Source organism: Pagrus major, chromosome 4 (genome assembly GCF_040436345.1).
Source record: "Pagrus major chromosome 4, Pma_NU_1.0".
Taxonomy (NCBI): domain Eukaryota; kingdom Metazoa; phylum Chordata; class Actinopteri; order Spariformes; family Sparidae; genus Pagrus; species Pagrus major.
In genome coordinates this window covers 31,187,739-31,205,185 of record NC_133218.1, presented here as the reverse complement: position 1 = coordinate 31,205,185, position 17,447 = coordinate 31,187,739, and the positions used below count along the sequence as shown (strand labels likewise).

General features: G+C 39.1%; 2 protein-coding genes across 2 annotated transcripts; both read left to right on the top strand.

Annotated features, from left to right (window-relative positions):
- The first annotated feature begins 5,370 nt into the window (after positions 1-5,370).
- Positions 5,371-9,039, top strand: sec11a (SEC11 homolog A, signal peptidase complex subunit). The gene is made up of 6 exons (XM_073465072.1): positions 5,371-5,511; positions 5,954-6,063; positions 7,174-7,323; positions 7,553-7,672; positions 8,451-8,508; positions 8,606-9,039. The coding sequence occupies exons 1-6, from the start codon at positions 5,461-5,463 to the stop codon at positions 8,654-8,656; spliced, it is 540 nt and encodes a 179-aa protein (XP_073321173.1). The 5' UTR covers positions 5,371-5,460; the 3' UTR covers positions 8,657-9,039.
- Positions 9,040-11,194: 2,155 nt separating this feature from the next.
- nmbb (neuromedin Bb) lies at positions 11,195-12,159 on the top strand. Its single transcript, XM_073465166.1, has 3 exons — positions 11,195-11,360; positions 11,590-11,777; positions 11,871-12,159. The coding sequence occupies exons 1-3, from the start codon at positions 11,195-11,197 to the stop codon at positions 11,922-11,924; spliced, it is 408 nt and encodes a 135-aa protein (XP_073321267.1). The 3' UTR covers positions 11,925-12,159.
- Positions 12,160-17,447: the final 5,288 nt, after the last annotated feature.

Genomic DNA, 17,447 nt, shown 5'->3' with positions numbered 1-17,447 from the left:
ATACACAAAAATTAATTTACAGTTTGATTATGGACAAAAATACGTAAAATTTATATTATTTTGGAAAATGAACTCAAATCACTGAGAGCTCTTCACGTTGTCAGTGTCGCCTTCTATTTGAAGAATCACATTTGACTGAGAGGAATAATTTCAGACAATGAGACGTACCTTAATCAAAACGAGTTTCCTTCAAGGCATGACAGAAAAAATAATGAGCGAAGCGCAAAAATTACAGAGAAAAAGATGCACTGGCACAGCTCTTCCTGCTGCTCTGACGGAATGCAATGAAGAGCACTGGATCATTCCCAGTAATCTCTGCATTAATACCCATGATAAAACACGGCAAATGAGAGAATTGTTAGTCCTCAACTGTAGTAATTTTGTGTGTACAGTTAAGTCTAAGTAATTGCCATTTCATTTAACAGGACGTAATGTTGAGTTAGTGTGGAGAGCTCGCACTCAGAGCCCTTGTCTTGAGCACATTAAACACATTATGCTCGTTATGTGGCAGCATGTTAAAATACGCTTGTCACAGGAAATCTTATATGCATTTCATTTCTATAGCATTGAATAAATAACAATAGCAACAGCAACAGTGCCAGGAGACAGAACAATATCTTAACATTCAGACAATGTGCGTGAGGTACAACATCAGACGCACAATGAGAATGTACAGTGAGTAAGATATCATGAAATAAAATGGTAAAACAGGAAGAGCAGCTGGCAAAGTGTGGCAGCTAAGATCCAACCTCTCACAAGGCTGCCTGTGATTCTGACCTCACATCGTTGTTCGCAAATGACCTCAATTACCATTGGCGGGCCAGGGTAGTTGTGACCATTTGGGCAGATTATATGAAAAGGATCACACATCCCTAAATGCCACAGACTAGCTGGCATTTGAAAAAAGTTTTATCTCCGGTCCACCAAAAGCCGCAGGCGGCCACTGGTCTCTGTGCCATCGCTAAGTTGACTGTCAGTGCTGAGTTAATCTGCCATATCGCAGCAATGCTTTTGCTGACTATTAAATAATGACATTCAGATGCATATCTCACGTTATTTCCTCTCACCGGCGACCTTAAAGGCTACATCTGAATAAAATCAGTGTTGTCTAAATGCTGGATGCATGAATATGCACATGATGTAGCGCTGGCCAATAGTGCTGTGCAGTCTCCCTCTCAAATATACTGCAGAGGAAGAGGAGGTGAGGAAACTAGAAGAAAACGCATATGCTGCTGAATGAAACCAAAATGGAGGTTATGTTTTGAATACAGCTCATCACTGCCACCCAGTCTTGTGACACCTGGTTGTAAAGAGGTATCTGTCATATGTTTGGGGCTCTGAGGAACTTCTGTGTTGTGCTGGAAGCTGGTTAACCGATTAGTTAGCCGACTCAATTTCTAAGCTAATGTTAGCTTGATCTCTGAGACGTTCATAAATTCACACATCTGGACTGTCACGGAAAAACTGCACACAAAGAATTTACAGTCCAGCGTTAAACCACTTAAAGGAGATATATTAAGCTAATTTTCAGGTTCATAATTTTATTTTGGGTTAATACTAGAATAGGTTTACAAAAAACGCATATGTTTTCTCATTCTGTCCAGTGCTGCAGCCCTGTATTCCTCCTCTGTCTGAAATGCTCTGTTTTAGCTCCTGTCTCTTTAAGGACTCTCACTGGAATACCCAGTCTGCTCTGATTGGCCTGCTCACACAAGCCTGAGACAACACTGCTCACTATGTCTTCAGTTGGCTCTGTCATGTTTTCAGTTTCCAGTTAGCTTCACTTGTATCGTGAGTACAGGCATAAATTATGAAAATGTGTGATATGGTGACGCAGTGATGTCAAGAAGTCACAGAATAAAGGCAAGACTACTGATGAGGCGTTTCAGGTGCAGTGATTTTTGTGGGAGAGAGGAGCTCTTGCTGGTCGGACTTTAACCTTTTTTAACTTTTGAGACTTTTTACATGCACATGAACATATTAAACACCGAAGGCAAGGAAAAAAATTAAAAAGCGTAAAAGGTCTCCTTTAAACAACATTCAAGATTCAAAAACTTTATTGTCTCTCACACAATGACAGAAAATTACCTTCAGTTAGGGCTTGAACAACATGAAAAAACATTCACACCCATGAGACTCACATAAAAGCACTAAACACTTCAAAGCATGTGTGCAAAGCTACATTAAAAGAGTAGTGTCTATTTTGCCTTGTTTAACATGCATATTGCAGTGGGAGTAAAAGAGTTCTCTGCTGCACACATGGCCAAAAAGAAGAGAACAAAAATAGCAGATATTCACCCTTTAGTAGGAATATTCAAATTAAAAAGGCTTTTCCTGAGTGGGCGACCTAATTATGGTTTTCACAGTATCGCTCAGGATTCTTGGTGGGATGTAAAAAAAAACACACTTCTTTAATATCATAAAAAAAGTTGGTATCACCTGCTCAGATGAGAGTTGCATTACAATTAGCAAAGAATATGCAGCAACCACAAAATCCTCTGTATGAAGCATGACAAATGTAAGATGTTAAGAGATCACAACAAACTAATGGAGTGCAAAGCCGACGAACTGTGGGACTCAGTTTTGCATGCAGCATTAACACACTAAACACTAAAATAACACTATAAAGGTATGAATGCGGACAGGTAAAGCTGAGTTACATATTGCTCTTCAAGGAATAAAAACAAACAAAAACGTTGAATAAAAATAACAATTCAAGTTTAGAAGCTGTCAAGAGATACATTAAAATGAATGAATACCTGAACTCTGCTTGTGGGAACTTGACAGCTGCTGTTCTTTCGTAAGTGCCCTTGGATATTCATGCATTCAACACAGATTGCACATACAACTGAAACGTTTTGTTGCAAAATTAAATCAGACTTTTTGTTTTACTTGAACAAACACAAAGGTGTTTCTTTGAGGTAAGAAAAACTGGATTATTTGGGAAAAAATGAGAATACTACTTCTCAGGATATTCTTGAATGATGAATAATCATATGTTACACACCAACAATTATAAATGCACAATACAGTATAAATGATTTCTTCAGTGGAGAAATATAAAACTTAACCACAGAAGTAGACAGAACATTTTTTTTTAAATGTTAACACAACGTCAGCGTGACGTAACCTCTGCCGTTATTGATCCACGTGTCCTTGCACGCTTCCCTGGGAAAACCAAACAGTGCTGCTGAAACACATTGCATCAAGGAAAAACACAACACAGTTCAGAAGAACACACAGTCTCAGAACATACTGTGAAATTAAAATGAGCTTTGGGGGGGATACAATTAAGTTTGAGTCATATAAATGCTGACATTAAACCTGATGTTTTAATTACAGCTCATTAATCTATGACATACAGTATGTTTTGCTAATAATCCCCACAAGCTGGGTCAACAAGCAAAAAAATGGCTTGTGGGTTTCGGGTGTGGTCACTAATAATGTTATCACTTACTCGGTCAAACTCACTTCCTCTCGGAAATTGGATGTGGCCCAAGATAAAAGAAAGTAGTTAATAATTATTGATGATGAAAGCTTCTCACTTATTCTTTTTTTGTTAGTTAGATTATTAAATTTAGATTAAGAGACGGTCCAGGTGTTAATTAAGGTTGTAGTGGAAAGTAAACGCGCCTAAATCCACTTTACGCACTGTTTTATTTGCAGAATAGTGTTTACCCACCTTTAATTAAGCCATTAATATGTCATCAATTATGAATTCAGCCTGTTTTTTTTATTGGTGGTTGTTTGGTTTGTGATATCCACTGACTCGTAATAACCATGCCACTGATTGTAAACCCTATCTCACATGACTTAACATTGTAAAAGGAAAGACGGCTCTGTTTGTATTGAAACTGCTTTTCCAAAGGTTTACATTTTCAATAGCTTAAATGATGTGTAATCTGAGAGAGGTTGCTTGTAGTCTAACATCTCTACTCATGAGTGTTTTAGAGTTTATCAGCATTTATGATTCAGTCTCACTGCTCTCATCAGCCCTTGTTTGCATCAGCAGCAGACAGCAATGAAAAAAGGGCTGAAAAACTCAGTGAGTGCCACCTGCTCAGCACCAAATGATGGACAAAGTTATCAACTAGCTAGTAAAGTGATTAAAGGTCCTATTTGTTAGAAAAGTTGATTTCCGAGTGTCATTCCCAACTCGTCAAATACTGACGCTTTGGTTTTCCCAACTCTTCAAAAACTGCAGCATTGGGATGGCGGCCGTCCTGACCTACAACCCCAATGTGTCCGTATTTGACGAGTTGGGAATGAAAACTTTTCTTATAAATAGCACCTTTAAAGTGACTATTGGAAATACAAGACATTGGTTTGCACAAATTCTGTCAAAGATTTGTGTTTGAACATGCACGAACAAGGCCTAACACCAACTGACATGATATTGGCTTAATGGTGGATCATGTTTTAATCCCTAAAAGGCCCTAATTTAAAAGAGGGTCACTCGCATCAAAACTTGCATATTCCTAAATTATTAAGCACATCGACCACCATTTTCTTGCAAACTGCATTTATATTGTTTTTATTAAATCAATGGTTCGAATGACTAACAACCATACCCACAGAGAACTATCACCTGACTCTGCAGTTTCCCCACAGCTCTTCAGAGTGTTTGAGCACCTATGAGCTGACAAAAACTAAGCTTTAAAGGACAAGTTCACACAAAAATAAAAAATGTAGTCACTATTTACTCACCTCCATAGGCCACAAAACATTTCTGGAGCTTCACAGCAAAACAGTGTTGCAGCTTTCTCCTAAACAACTGAAGTAGATGGAGACTGTGAACCCCAAAAAACCCAACTGTGAACAACATAAAATGGCTCCATACAACTGTGTCCAGCATAATCCAAGTCTCCGGTAGCCATAGAGATCCCATTTTTATTTGAGAAGATGTTATTTACACCCTTATTTAAATGTGCACTATGTAGTTTTTGGGGAAGACATTTTAAACGGAAACTCAGAGCTCACACATGTCCATAACGGCTCTGTGAGGACACTCCCACACAGGGTTTAAAAGCCTGCAACTCCCCTCCAGTTGGTTAAAACTGAAGAAGCCTCTTGGATGAGAAGTGAAACATCTTCAAGAGACTGAAACACGTCCAGCTGCCTGCAACACATCATGACCCGGATATGCCCAATCACATTTTCTCTCCTACTGTTTTCAATCACAGTAATTCTCGCATTATTGTTACCCTCTCATAAATAACACGTCTCACTCGCGTGTATTTTTTTGGAAAGCCCCTGCGCGCTCTCGGCCTCTCTCTCTCTCTCGTATCCTGAGCTGACACCTCAACACAGCAGCTCGCGGGTGGGCGGGACTTCCGGTTGAGCGCACCCGGAAGATTCGGATGCAAGTTTCGCTGGCTGTGACCGTGCATCCATATGCTCGTCACTCCGGACGTTTTCATGTGATTTAGGCGCTTTTTCTACCCGCTAGTATTTGCAACGATGCTGTCTTTAGACTTTCTCGACGATGTTCGTCGCATGAATAAGCGGCAGGTACGTACCCGAGCTTTGGTTCACTCCGCTGCAGCGTCCGCTTCTTTGTAGCGGTGCGAGAGAGAGAGAGCTGCGAGCTAACGACAACTAGCCACCGACCGCTTTTATTCAACGTTGCAGCCTCTCTGTCACTTGTTAGCAACATGTAAAGTGAACTGTTGTGTGCACACGTGTATTTCAGTATGTCCCCTTTACACTTCAACGCTAAAGAAACATGAGAAACCCCTATTTAAGCATTAATCCTGACTTCAGTGTAGCTAGCTGTTTTCCTCATTTTATCCCCATATTGTTAGCCACAGTCAGTGAGTCTAATATCCCAAACATATGGTGTAAAAATCCAATAGTTAACCACTCAGTTGGTCTTGAGCTACCTGAGACTGTCTTATAAACAGTTATATAAGCGCAATTGAGCTTTAAAATGTGAATATGTTGTTGTTTTCAGCTCTATTACCAGGTGCTGAACTTTGGTATGATTGTTTCCTCTGCGCTCATGATCTGGAAAGGACTGATGGTTGTCACCGGCAGTGAGAGTCCAATTGTTGTTGTTCTCAGGTAAGTTATTCACACTTTCTTCTGCCTTAAAGTGGCATTTCTGACCTCTGTTGATTTGAGTTGGTGTCACTTCCCCTCCACAGCAACTTCCTTCTGCGTGGACATATGCATACAGTCGTGCACAGAAGAGGACAGTTATTCATTTTATTTATAAAGCCGCAGACCTCAACGGTACACACGATTGTTCACATTTTCCCTCAGGCAGCTGTAAGTTATTATTGGAGGACACTGACAGGTTGAGAGCTTTGGTTGTGCGACTGTGAACTTATAAAGTACATTATACCATTACACGTATCCATCAGGAGAAATGGCTGAGTCACTAAATCTCATTGATTTTCTCATTCTCCCATTTATATCTTCACATCTTCAGTCAGTTTTACTCCATACTAAGGCCGGGCGATATGGTCTAATGTGATAATAAAGATATAATAAAGTAATGTTTTTAAACCATATCTCGATACACAACATATATCTGGATATTTCAAGGTATTCTATCAAACTTAGAAATCCAGTATTGTAACGCTATTCTACAGTAGTGTGTTGTGAGCAGTAACAATGTGCACACAACAAGCTGTTGATCAATTGTTGACCTATTGATCATGTTAGGATGCGTTAGATCAGACTGCCGTTTCAATTATTGTATGGCTTTGTAAATCCCCGTAATTAATGTTTATTCTACCAGATGATCTTTCAGTGAAGTCATTCTTTGGACTGAAACACGTATTTAACTTTGTCGTGTCATATTAGCTTTGGTCATAATCAATGCAAGCAATATAATACCAGTTTGACCACTGGTGGGTAGGGATGTCCTGATGCAGCTGATGGTTTGGTCCCAATCAGAGTCATGTAATGTTGAGCATTCATGTTTAAAGGCTTTGTTAATACCTCCTTGTGGCTTTGCAAATAAAACAATTTGCTCTTAGACCGAGTTTGTTTCCTCTTTCCACACTGCAAACATGTAGTTATTTTGAGGTCCTTCAACTCTCGCTGCCACAAAGTTGTGGATAATGTCTGTGAAACAAAGATTAAATTGGCATGACATATTATTTCAAGTTCTCATCTAAATTGTGTTCACTAATTTTGATAGTGTGTATCTGTCTGTCATTTCAGTGGCAGTATGGAGCCAGCTTTCCACAGAGGAGACCTGCTGTTTCTGACCAACCGGGTAGAGGATCCCATCAGAGTCGGGGAGATCGTCGTCTTCAGGATAGAGGGCAGAGAGATCCCAATAGTACACAGAGTACTAAAGATCCATGAAAAGTACGACAAATACTTTATTAATGGTACCGTCCATGATCATGTTGTACCCTCAGAGTCCCATTCCTGTCTATCAAACCTGAGATTACCATTTATAGTGTTGAACTGTAATTAAAAGTCAACAGAGTCAGAGAGTCTTCTGTGACATTTCACAGTTATCATGCATCCTCATCCAGGCAGAGATATTTTGAAAAAGTCTTGGTCTAAAATCACACTGTCACTTTGCCCACAGGGAAAATGGAGACATTAAGTTCTTGACCAAAGGAGACAACAATGCAGTGGATGACAGAGGACTGTACAAGCAGGGCCAACACTGGCTGGAGAAAAAAGATGTGGTGGGACGAGCTAGAGGGTAGGTACTCTCCATAATGTAATAGTGCAGATTTCTTAATAACATAATGGGACTGCTCTATAGTAGATGCCACAAGTGTCAGCAAGATCACCTCAAAGCCGCAATGAATTACAGTTTTAAAAGTCAGGCAGAGAATATGCATTAAATTCAATAGTCCATGGGTTAGAGGAAACAATATGTGTCACAAAGGCTTATCTGTGAGGCGGCGGACACATCAATCAAACCAACACTTGTACAATCTAATGGAGTCGAGTATGACAGACCTATAGCTTGTCTTTGGTTTAAGACAGACAGATGAGGCTTGAGAAGCTTGAGACATGAGATTGCCTTGTTCCATTATCATTGCTGTTCATTTTTATTGAACTGGGAGAGACTCAGGGAGTCCATCCTTTAATTCAGTGCTTGTCCAGATGTATGAGAGGGAGGTCTGCCTGACACGCCTTGGACTCACTTTGTCCAAACAAAGAACATGACTCTGTAACAGTGCCCCGGGGTTTTAATTGTATTGACAAAAAACACCTTTACCTTACGAGTTGCTCTGCATGATGCGTGATTAAAGCAAAAGTGGACAAAAGATATCCGTCAGCAGAAAATAAGAGCCCTCTACTCACCTGAATCATAACCGCTTCACCACAATGGCACACGCAATTACCATCAGTGACTTGGTGACAGGTTACTAGAACGTTGAACACTTACCTTATGCGTACCATAGGAAATGCTATGGGTTACAAACTGAAATATTTTATGAATTATTGAAATTTCCTTTATCAATCTCCAGGTTTGTGCCATACATTGGAATAGTCACCATTCTCATGAATGATTACCCCAAGTTCAAAGTAAGTTTGTCCAGCCGATCACACACAGTCCAAGTTGACATCTACTTCAAATTTTTCCGTCTGGTTTGTTAAAACTCCTGTGTTTTTCATTCTACAGTATGCTGTTCTCTTCATGTTGGGTCTCTTTGTGTTGGTCCATCGGGAGTGAGGCACCCAAGCTTCAGGACTCAAGAAGGATAAACTACGTCCAGGAAACCTCAGTCATGCCTTTCAAAACAGAATTAAGTTAGACTTTGTCGAACCCAACTGGCTCTTTTGTACCATTTGTTTGAACATTTTGTAGAAATGTGGATAGGGTGTTTACATTTGAAAAAAAATCCAAGCTTTAAAGTATTTTTGTGAGGGATCTAGGCTAGGTTTAGGTTAAATTCGATCTTTGTTTGTAATCCTCAGAATGTGAAAGAGCATTCGTCGAGATAAATTAAGTCTTGTTTCTTTCCTGTTGAATCGTTGTCTTTGAAAAAGATATGTGAAGTATTTTATGACAACTGAATATGAATGATATTAAATATGAAATCTGGTTACCATCCACTTTTGATTATTTCAAGTCTTTGTCTCGTTTTCTTTTGGCCCTTTTCTACATTAACAGGCACTGCGGAGGATGTCTTCCCTGCGGTGATGGAGCTAATAACATTTCTTAGGTAATAAGAGCAGTAGTGTTGTGGAAATGTGAAAGACGTGTCACAAGTGGACCGATCATTCTGTCTACATCTGTAATCAATACTCAGAATCAGATTAATTCACATAGAAAGACATTTTTGTATTTTGTTAAAGAGAAACCTACATTTAAGTGGCCTTCAAAGCATTGTTGCTAAAGTTATATAATGCTGAGCATTGTATTTTATTGAGAAGCAGTGAAAAAAGATCCTCAAATATACAGTATGTGATCAAAGAATAGATTGAACTGTCTTCCATTCAAAGTGTATCCGCATGTTCAATGAAACAAAACCAACCTGCACAACATTTTGGTGAATCTGCAGAGCCGTGCCTGAAATAAATTGTCCGCATGTTTTCTTGTGAATTAAATGGGGTAGTGGCTTGTGTGATAACATTCTTCTATGAAGGTCAGTGGAGTGGGGCTCAAGCTGAGCTTTTCTTCAGTTCTCTAAGCTCTAACCTAGTTGCTGTTCTGTATACAATGTGCGAACACTTCATTGTTCTTGAAAGCAAGGTGAATTTGGCTGGGGCCATCCAACATTGGAGTGTAATTACACAGTAATATGGATCCACTTGAAACTGTATTGACATACTCGAACTAAAATTGAACGTGTATGGCTTCCATCTTCATTAGACCTCAAAGACCTTGACCATGATGCCTGTTAGGTGGGGCTTTTATTTATTTATTTATTTATTTATTTATTTATTTATTTAACCTCTGATAGTTTCTACAGTTTATCACAAAAACAATGTGGTTAGTGGTCACAATTAGATTAAAAAAAATCTCATGCAGACATGGAAACTGATCAACTTTCTTTGGTGTAGTGTCAGTTGTTGAATGAGTATTAACTTCTACATGGCGAGGCACAGAGGGAACAAAGCAGCAGCAAGTATTGTGGTGTAATTGTGGCCCCTTGATCAGTGAGTCAGTTATTTTGAGCCTGAGACTTTAAATATCCGTCACATCTTTGAGCGGAAACTGCAGTGTTGCACAAAACCACGTCAGTCCCAGTTCATCTAATCTGTGAACTTAGTGTGATGCCTTGATGGTCAGACGCTCCTCTAATGAGACTGACATTCAGCTGTGCAGAAATCGCAACTATTGTGAGAGTGTGTGAATGCCAAAGGTTATTAAAAGAGCACGACGCAAGCCGCAGCCCTTCGACTAAACTTGCAACTTTAGCACCCTGAAGTGACAAAGAGGCAGTCTGTCTTATCAGCTCTAAATTAGCAGAGAGAATCAGCAGGTTCTCCTGTCCTCAGAGGACTGATGGTGATCACAGCAGCATGCTGCAACTGGCCAAATGTCATGTTGCTCATTGTAAGGGGGCCAGACTGGCCCTGAGAGGGGGAGGGAGGGTGGAGGGACCTGGGCAGGAAATTACTATATGTGTTGCCCGAGAAGGAACATTAACAAACACCTATGCCATTTTGATCTGGTCACACAATTTACACCATTTACACCTTACATCAGTTCACAACCTCAAGGGAATTGCCATTTATGGAGCTTGTAATAATGGCGACTATACTGTATGCTGTAGAATATGAGATATGATTGGCTTAAAATAAACAGTAGAAAATGAATGTGTTTGAGGGATTTTCTTCTCAATAAAAAAAGGGGGCACCTGCAGTGTACCCATCCCCCAAAACTTCTGAATATCTTTAACAGGGGCAAATAAAACCAACCCTTTATTCATCAGCCTCCACTGAACATTAGCGCACTGATATATTGTTGCTCATCTGCTGAGTGGGAAGACTGTTTTTTCAGAAAACATTCGCATTTGCCCTGAGTCAAAGATGAATCGTGTGGTGCGTAAAAGACGCACAGCCAGAGGCGCGGTCCAACCAAACCCTCGTCAATGACCGAGTATGCAGCTGGCTGAATAAAACGTACACGCAACACAAACAGAGCCCACCCCGCTCAGGAGAGCCTATAAAAGCTGGAGCAAAGCGTCTGAGCAACCCACGACCAACATCAGACACTTGGAACATTTGCGCCCTGGAGGACAGCTCGCCACTCCGCACTGAGATGAGAGGGTTTACGCTGAATAATGTTTGCCAGTGTGGCTTATTTACTTCTCTCGTCTTCTTTTCTTTCATGTCTTTTACCACCGCAGTCAGTTTCGACCTGACTGAGCTTAGGAATAAAGTTGCAAAAATTAAAGTGAATCCAAGAGGCAATCTTTGGGCTACAGGTAAGAATCTTCATCTGATCTAAAACCTTTGAATCAGTCGTGTTTGCATTGGATAAAAACGAATTAATTTGATTTAACATGATATATTTTCTACGTGTATTCATTTATTTATTTTTTACATGATCACATTTTCTGCCTCCAAACGATGTCTAATTTGTTGCGCTCCTAAAAGGTTTTTCCTCTACTTCTGGATCAAGTCCATATTAACGGGCTTTTTTTTTTCTTTCAGGACACTTCATGGGCAAGAAGAGCGTGATGGACCCCCCTCTGCTGCCTTCAGCCGAGGGACAGGGCGGTGATGCGCTGGAAGTCACCCTACCTGCGGAGCAGAGCGCTCTCGGGGAGCTTTTCCAAGAGTTCCTGCGGGTGGCGTTGCAAGCGCAGGTGGACACACAAGAGAGCCGCTCGAAAAATCAGGTGAGCTGACTACCAAACCTTTTTCTTTTTTTATACACAGAAGTGACTGGAGTGATGGTTCTGTATTGTGACATTATGGGCTCTCTGTTTCAGGAGGCGGACTTGTTGGTGAAGATTTTAGAAAGCTACATCCAGAGCAGAAAGTGATGAACGCCTGCATTTACACGGATCCGAGCTCATCTGACCTCAAGGGTTTAAATAAATAAATTAGTCTACAGTCTCCTGCTCATGATGATTGTAATTTACTGTAACTGTCATATAGCCTACAGCTCATGTGCCATCTGCAATACACGTAAATGTCTTATTAATTTGTTTTAATGATGATATTTCACACTGTCTTGTCGTTTAAAGTTATTTATATTGAATAAAATAATTATTTGCACTGCTGTGACTTTGGTCGATAAATTATGACATATTGCAGATCACAGTTTGATTTACTAAGATCATGTCTCAATTAACATCAGCATGGGGAAACAGTCACTTGACAAACACCTCTGGGCTTCTTCTATTTGTTTCTGAAATGTGTGTTCATGATTATGGAGAACACAGAAAAGACTTTATTGAAAAATGCAAGGTCTAAAACCGCTTTAGGTTGAAAAATAGTCAGAGGATAGTTTCTATAATTATAGCTTTATGCTGGTTGGGGCTTTACAATGTGAAAACTTTCATCTGGAGTTTGCCCCCTTCTGTTTTTCCTCCACAGGGGTCTGGTTCATGTGACCTTCACAGCCCTTATTTATAGGCCCGACATAAACAACTGATTTGTCAGCATGAGTGAGATTTCTTTTCGCTTTGGTGCCAAAGGGCGTTTTCCAAAATAACACTTATATAAAAACAAATGTAGGCAGCTTATATAAATCACATTTCCCAGTTTTTCTGAATATTTCTACATGAAGTCGATATTACCTTTTGTACTCTTCCTGTCCTTTGCATACAGGGATGATCTGTTCTTTTCGATCAATAGTGGTGAAGTGAAGTGAGATGGCCCATTCTTTTTGCCTTGGGCTAGTCTTTTGTAGGTTATATGTGTTGTCTATTTCAATAACCCTCCCACAATGCCTTGTCTGTCGTTTTAACATCATGTTCAAGGTGGGGAACATGCTCCCTGTCCAAAGTGGTGGGTGGAAACATACAGACTATAATCCAGAGGGAGATGAAAGTTGTGTAGTTTGGATATCTTGTGGCCTAAAATGTGACTCAGAATAAAGAGGACACACAGTACTCTGAACTTTAGTGTAGTTTAAAACAACAATAATGGAATAATTAGGCCCTTCAGGAAGCTCTATTGTTCAGTTTTTGTTGAAAGTTCATGGTCATTTTTGGGGGCTGTAGCTTGTGCTGAATTGTATTTCATTGTATTAGGTGTTTCTAATAATTTGTCTACCCTTATTATTATGAATTGGGTCAACAAAGTCACACAAAAAGACATTTATGTTGATAACTTCACACTGTTGCATCTCCTAATTTTACTAACTTATATATAAACTACATTTGCTCTTGATAAATTTACAACACACACAAAAAAAAGATCCAATCAGAGTTTTTCAGCTGGGTCAGCGGGAGGACAACAATCTTTTTTTGTCCATAAATACATGTTTTAAGCTTTTATTTTGCCAAACAACAGCCTTGAGATCCTGGAACTTTCAGGTGCAGAACATTGTACACAAGTAGGTTACTAGGCCGGAAAATTGGGTATGATTTGTAAAATAAGCCAGCTCAAAAGGTTATATGAAATTTAAGTCCCTAAAGAAAAGCCTTCAGATGTGCATTCAGAAAGTCTGATGAGGAGTGTGTAATTTAAAAAACATATCACTCAGTGTTACTTTTGGTTAAAAGTGCAAACTGTTCCTGGGTCTGTGCAGTGAAAACTGTTTTTATGAGCTAAAATTCAGGACATTGTAATGTCTGGTTATGGATCAGCCATAGCTTATTTATTCTCTGATAGCACAGATACATGAGATATGACAGTCGGTATTTGAATGTTGACAAAAAAATCCTCTCCAAACACTGTCTTTTGTTAATTAATCTGAAATGTCAGGCAACTGTGTGTTAATCTGTTGCACAGTGCAGCTCAATGTGTTGATACTATAGTTATTAATGTTTGTGTGTGTGTGTGTGCGTGAGAGACTGAATATGACTGTCCTCTCATGAATTAAAACTGCAGATCCAAACATGTTGCAGAGTGTTAACTGATGAGAAGGTGATGTCTCCACACAATTTGAGCGTGCACAGAACTCCCCTGTCGTAAGCAATATCCTCCATTCTGTGGGAATGAGAGCTCAGGTTTAGCACCTCTGCGCCCTCTGCTTACTTTGAACGTTTGCTCATATAAATGCTTCAGTCCTTTATATGTTCAGATTAATCTAGTAATCCCTCGTTCTGTCAGCCTACATAAGTGAACAGCTCCGAGTCTCTAAATTCACAGGAGACTCGATGCTTGCCAAAGAGGAGATCATTATACATTTAAATTCTCCAGGATGAGGAAATGTTATTCCTGCACATTTATGATTTTGTTAATTCTTTTTTGTTCTTATTTTGTTGGTTGAAGTCAATCCAGTCAAAAATTGTTATAATTTATTTCCCTCAAAGTAAATCTCCATCAATTTGACCGAATGAGAGGAAGCTGATATCAGTCAGAGAAAGACTTTAATCTTTGAGGCAGCTGAGGTTGAAATTGTTCTAAGGTTTATTTAGAAATTAAGCCTCTAATATTTTGTTTTTCACTTTGAATTAGAAATTAGTACTATTTATAGATGGACACTAAACTCTCTGCTATGATGTGGCTGAAAATAATTCAAACAAACATCCATATGGCTTGTGTATGGTAGTAATGGATCAGTAATGTCTCTATTAACTCATGTTTTGAGTTTGTTTCATGTTCACCTTCATTTCCATGAGGGTGTTTCTTGGTCAGTTTTGTCTTTTGCTAATTAAAGCTTTTGGTTGTAAATGTGTTTTCCAATCCATTTGCATTTTAATTGAACATTTTAATTTGAACAAACATAACAGACAGCAGGACATCACTCTCAATTTGCATTTTGGTACCACATTGAACTGGAAATTTGAACTCACTTGTATGAAAATAAATGTCATGTTTTCATGTGACATGAATGAGAGGAGCAAAATGTGTAAACTCAACAAAGCCCTTTTGCTTTGTTCTGCAAGTAAAACCACATTCTGGACTTAACTCATGTAATTCACCACAATATTCAACAACCAGCTGTCACGTTTGATAGCATATGGTGCGGAAATATGTGATTTTTCAAGGCTATGAACACACTTTAACACAACCACTGACAAATTCAGTGAAAAGCGATGAGTCGAAACATGTGACCTAAAGCCGTGTGCACATGTTTATGCCTTTGGGACTATATCTTGTCTTCATCACCCTTTCTTTGTTTTATATTGCTTTGTTTTAATAATGAGTCAATTTACAGCCAACAGGTATCCCTGGTGCATAATTCACAGTGTAAATGTATGTTGTGTCAACACTAGTAGCCTTGGCGTCCTCTTGAATTTGTATACGGTTTTCACTCTTGCTCAGTCTGATCACCAAAAGCTGACATAGACAAATGTGTTGGGCTTTAACCCAATAAAAACAAGGCTTTAAGGCACTAATTTTCAATTGAGCAATAAATCCTGCTCTGATTGGAGATAAACAGGTCTCATGGGTTTAAATAAAGACATATGGGCATATCACATGTGTCTTACATTCATTTTTGCCAAGAAACTGTGTGTATATTATTCATTTATTCAAACCTGTTAGTGAACATCTAAAAAATGTATGTAGTCAGCTTGAGGATTACAGTCTGGTTGTAGGGTGTTTTTACCAACTGCCTCTTCCTCTCACACATTTGATGCCAGTGTAAAACTAGCAATGCTACGCTGCCACCCTCTGGCATAAAAACCCATACCACACATGAGCACAGCTCAGTGCTGATGCAGCCCGTCAGTGTTTTTTTTAACAGGCTTACATTATGTGTTCAAAAGACGGGTGCTACGAATGCAGAAAACGATAAAAGCCTGAAACAAACCAGTCAAGCAGCATCACCACAAGCTGTGCACTCGTACTCAGGATGTCAGAGCTGAGCTATTGAAGGTCTACTGCCTACTGACACTCAATGTTGCAGACAGCACTGGATGTACTTAAGTACATTTGATGTCTGCTTGACATTTTACATCCCGCTCTGTCTAACATGTTTAAATTCATTCTGTGGTGTACAAGTAAAACTAATTAAAATCTTGAGGCTCATATTAAAGTGTAACTCCACCAATTTTACACATTAAAGTGTGTTTACTGGTCTTGTGGAGTACAACTGCATATGTTAAAAAAAGTAGTATAAAGCCCTTTGTGGCTCCTGAGGAAGCTGCATGTAATCTGATTAATTGCCTCCAGTGATGTCACTGAGTTGCTGAATTGTATTGTGGGTAATGTAGGCAACAGGTTTTGAAGAGCAATCCACTAGTTTTGCTCTGATCTTAGAGTCTCATTCCCAACTCGGCAAATACGGACGCTTCGGGTCTCCCAACTTCTGAAATACTGACGCATAGGGATGCTGGCGGACCATCCTACAATCCCAAAGCGTCGGTATTTGACGAGTTGGGAATGACACTCAAAAATCAACTTTTCTTACAGATGACCTTTAAATAAAAATGATCAAAATCAATACAGCAGCATTCCCTTTTTATTCTATGCATTCTGTGTCTTGTCGTCAATTCTTGTCACCTACATTACCCACAATGCAACGCAGCCACTGAGTGACATCACTGGAGGCATTTTATAATTTGTAAACACACTTTAATGTGTAAAACTGGTGGCGTAACCCTTTAAATTGCTTTCTACAGGACAATTCTTGGCCTCTCCTGAATTATTTTATTCTTTTCTTTATCTGGATTTTATTGCAGTTTTATGTGTGGGCGAATAAAATGAATGAAAACAAAAATTGCATCTTTCTTTTCCACTATGGTACTGAAATTAAATGATGCAACTGTATGCTAATGCTAATTAACAATGTAACACATTTTTTCCCCCCATGCAAATTTTAACTTTGACATTTTCTGTTTAGTCATATAGTGTAGACTGTATTTTATGCTTTATATTTCAAATATTTTTTATATGAAGCATCAGAGACGAGGTCCCGGCATCATACAGAATAAGAAACTGCTTCAAGTTTTTACAAAGATCTGTGGACATATTACAACAAAGAAAGAGAGGTAAGGATAAAAAGAAAGTGGAGGGAAGAGAAAAAGACAAACAAAATATATAATATATAATATCATAATATTTCAGTATTAGTTAACTGTAACAATGGCAAAACTCACATTGGACAATTACATTTCTTCAAAATCAAAATCACACTGCCTTTATACATTATGTATAATGACATAGAAGCAATCCAATGTCTAAGTAAGAAGGTTAAATAATGGTAGATTTATGAAGAGAAGACAATCAAACATCAAGGGAACAGCATAAATGATATTTTGTCACCAGTGTACGTAGTTTTCTGGCATGGCCATCTTTTTAAACACCCATGAAATATAGAGAATTCATTTTTAAGTGCATTTAAGTGCAACATGTGCTGGGGTGCATCTCTGTATAGTATTTTGTCACGGTTTTATATAATGTACCGATGCTGCAGGGCTCAGTGCTCAAACGCCCTCCATCACAGT

What these genes read in the sequence shown, in the direction of transcription:
- sec11a (XM_073465072.1), top strand. Translation starts at nt 5,461, where the DNA reads ATGCTGTCTTTAGACTTTCTCGACGATGTTCGTCGCATGAATAAGCGG. An exon ending in GTACTAAAGATCCATGAAAA is followed by an intron (nt 7,324 to 7,552) that starts GTACGACAAATA and finishes CTTTGCCCACAG; the next exon opens with GGAAAATGGAGACATTAAGT. An exon ending in ATGATTACCCCAAGTTCAAA is followed by an intron (nt 8,509 to 8,605) that starts GTAAGTTTGTCC and finishes TTCATTCTACAG; the next exon opens with TATGCTGTTCTCTTCATGTT.
- nmbb (XM_073465166.1), top strand. Translation starts at nt 11,195, where the DNA reads ATGAGAGGGTTTACGCTGAATAATGTTTGCCAGTGTGGCTTATTTACT. An exon ending in AGGCAATCTTTGGGCTACAG is followed by an intron (nt 11,361 to 11,589) that starts GTAAGAATCTTC and finishes TTTTTCTTTCAG; the next exon opens with GACACTTCATGGGCAAGAAG. An exon ending in AGAGCCGCTCGAAAAATCAG is followed by an intron (nt 11,778 to 11,870) that starts GTGAGCTGACTA and finishes TCTCTGTTTCAG; the next exon opens with GAGGCGGACTTGTTGGTGAA.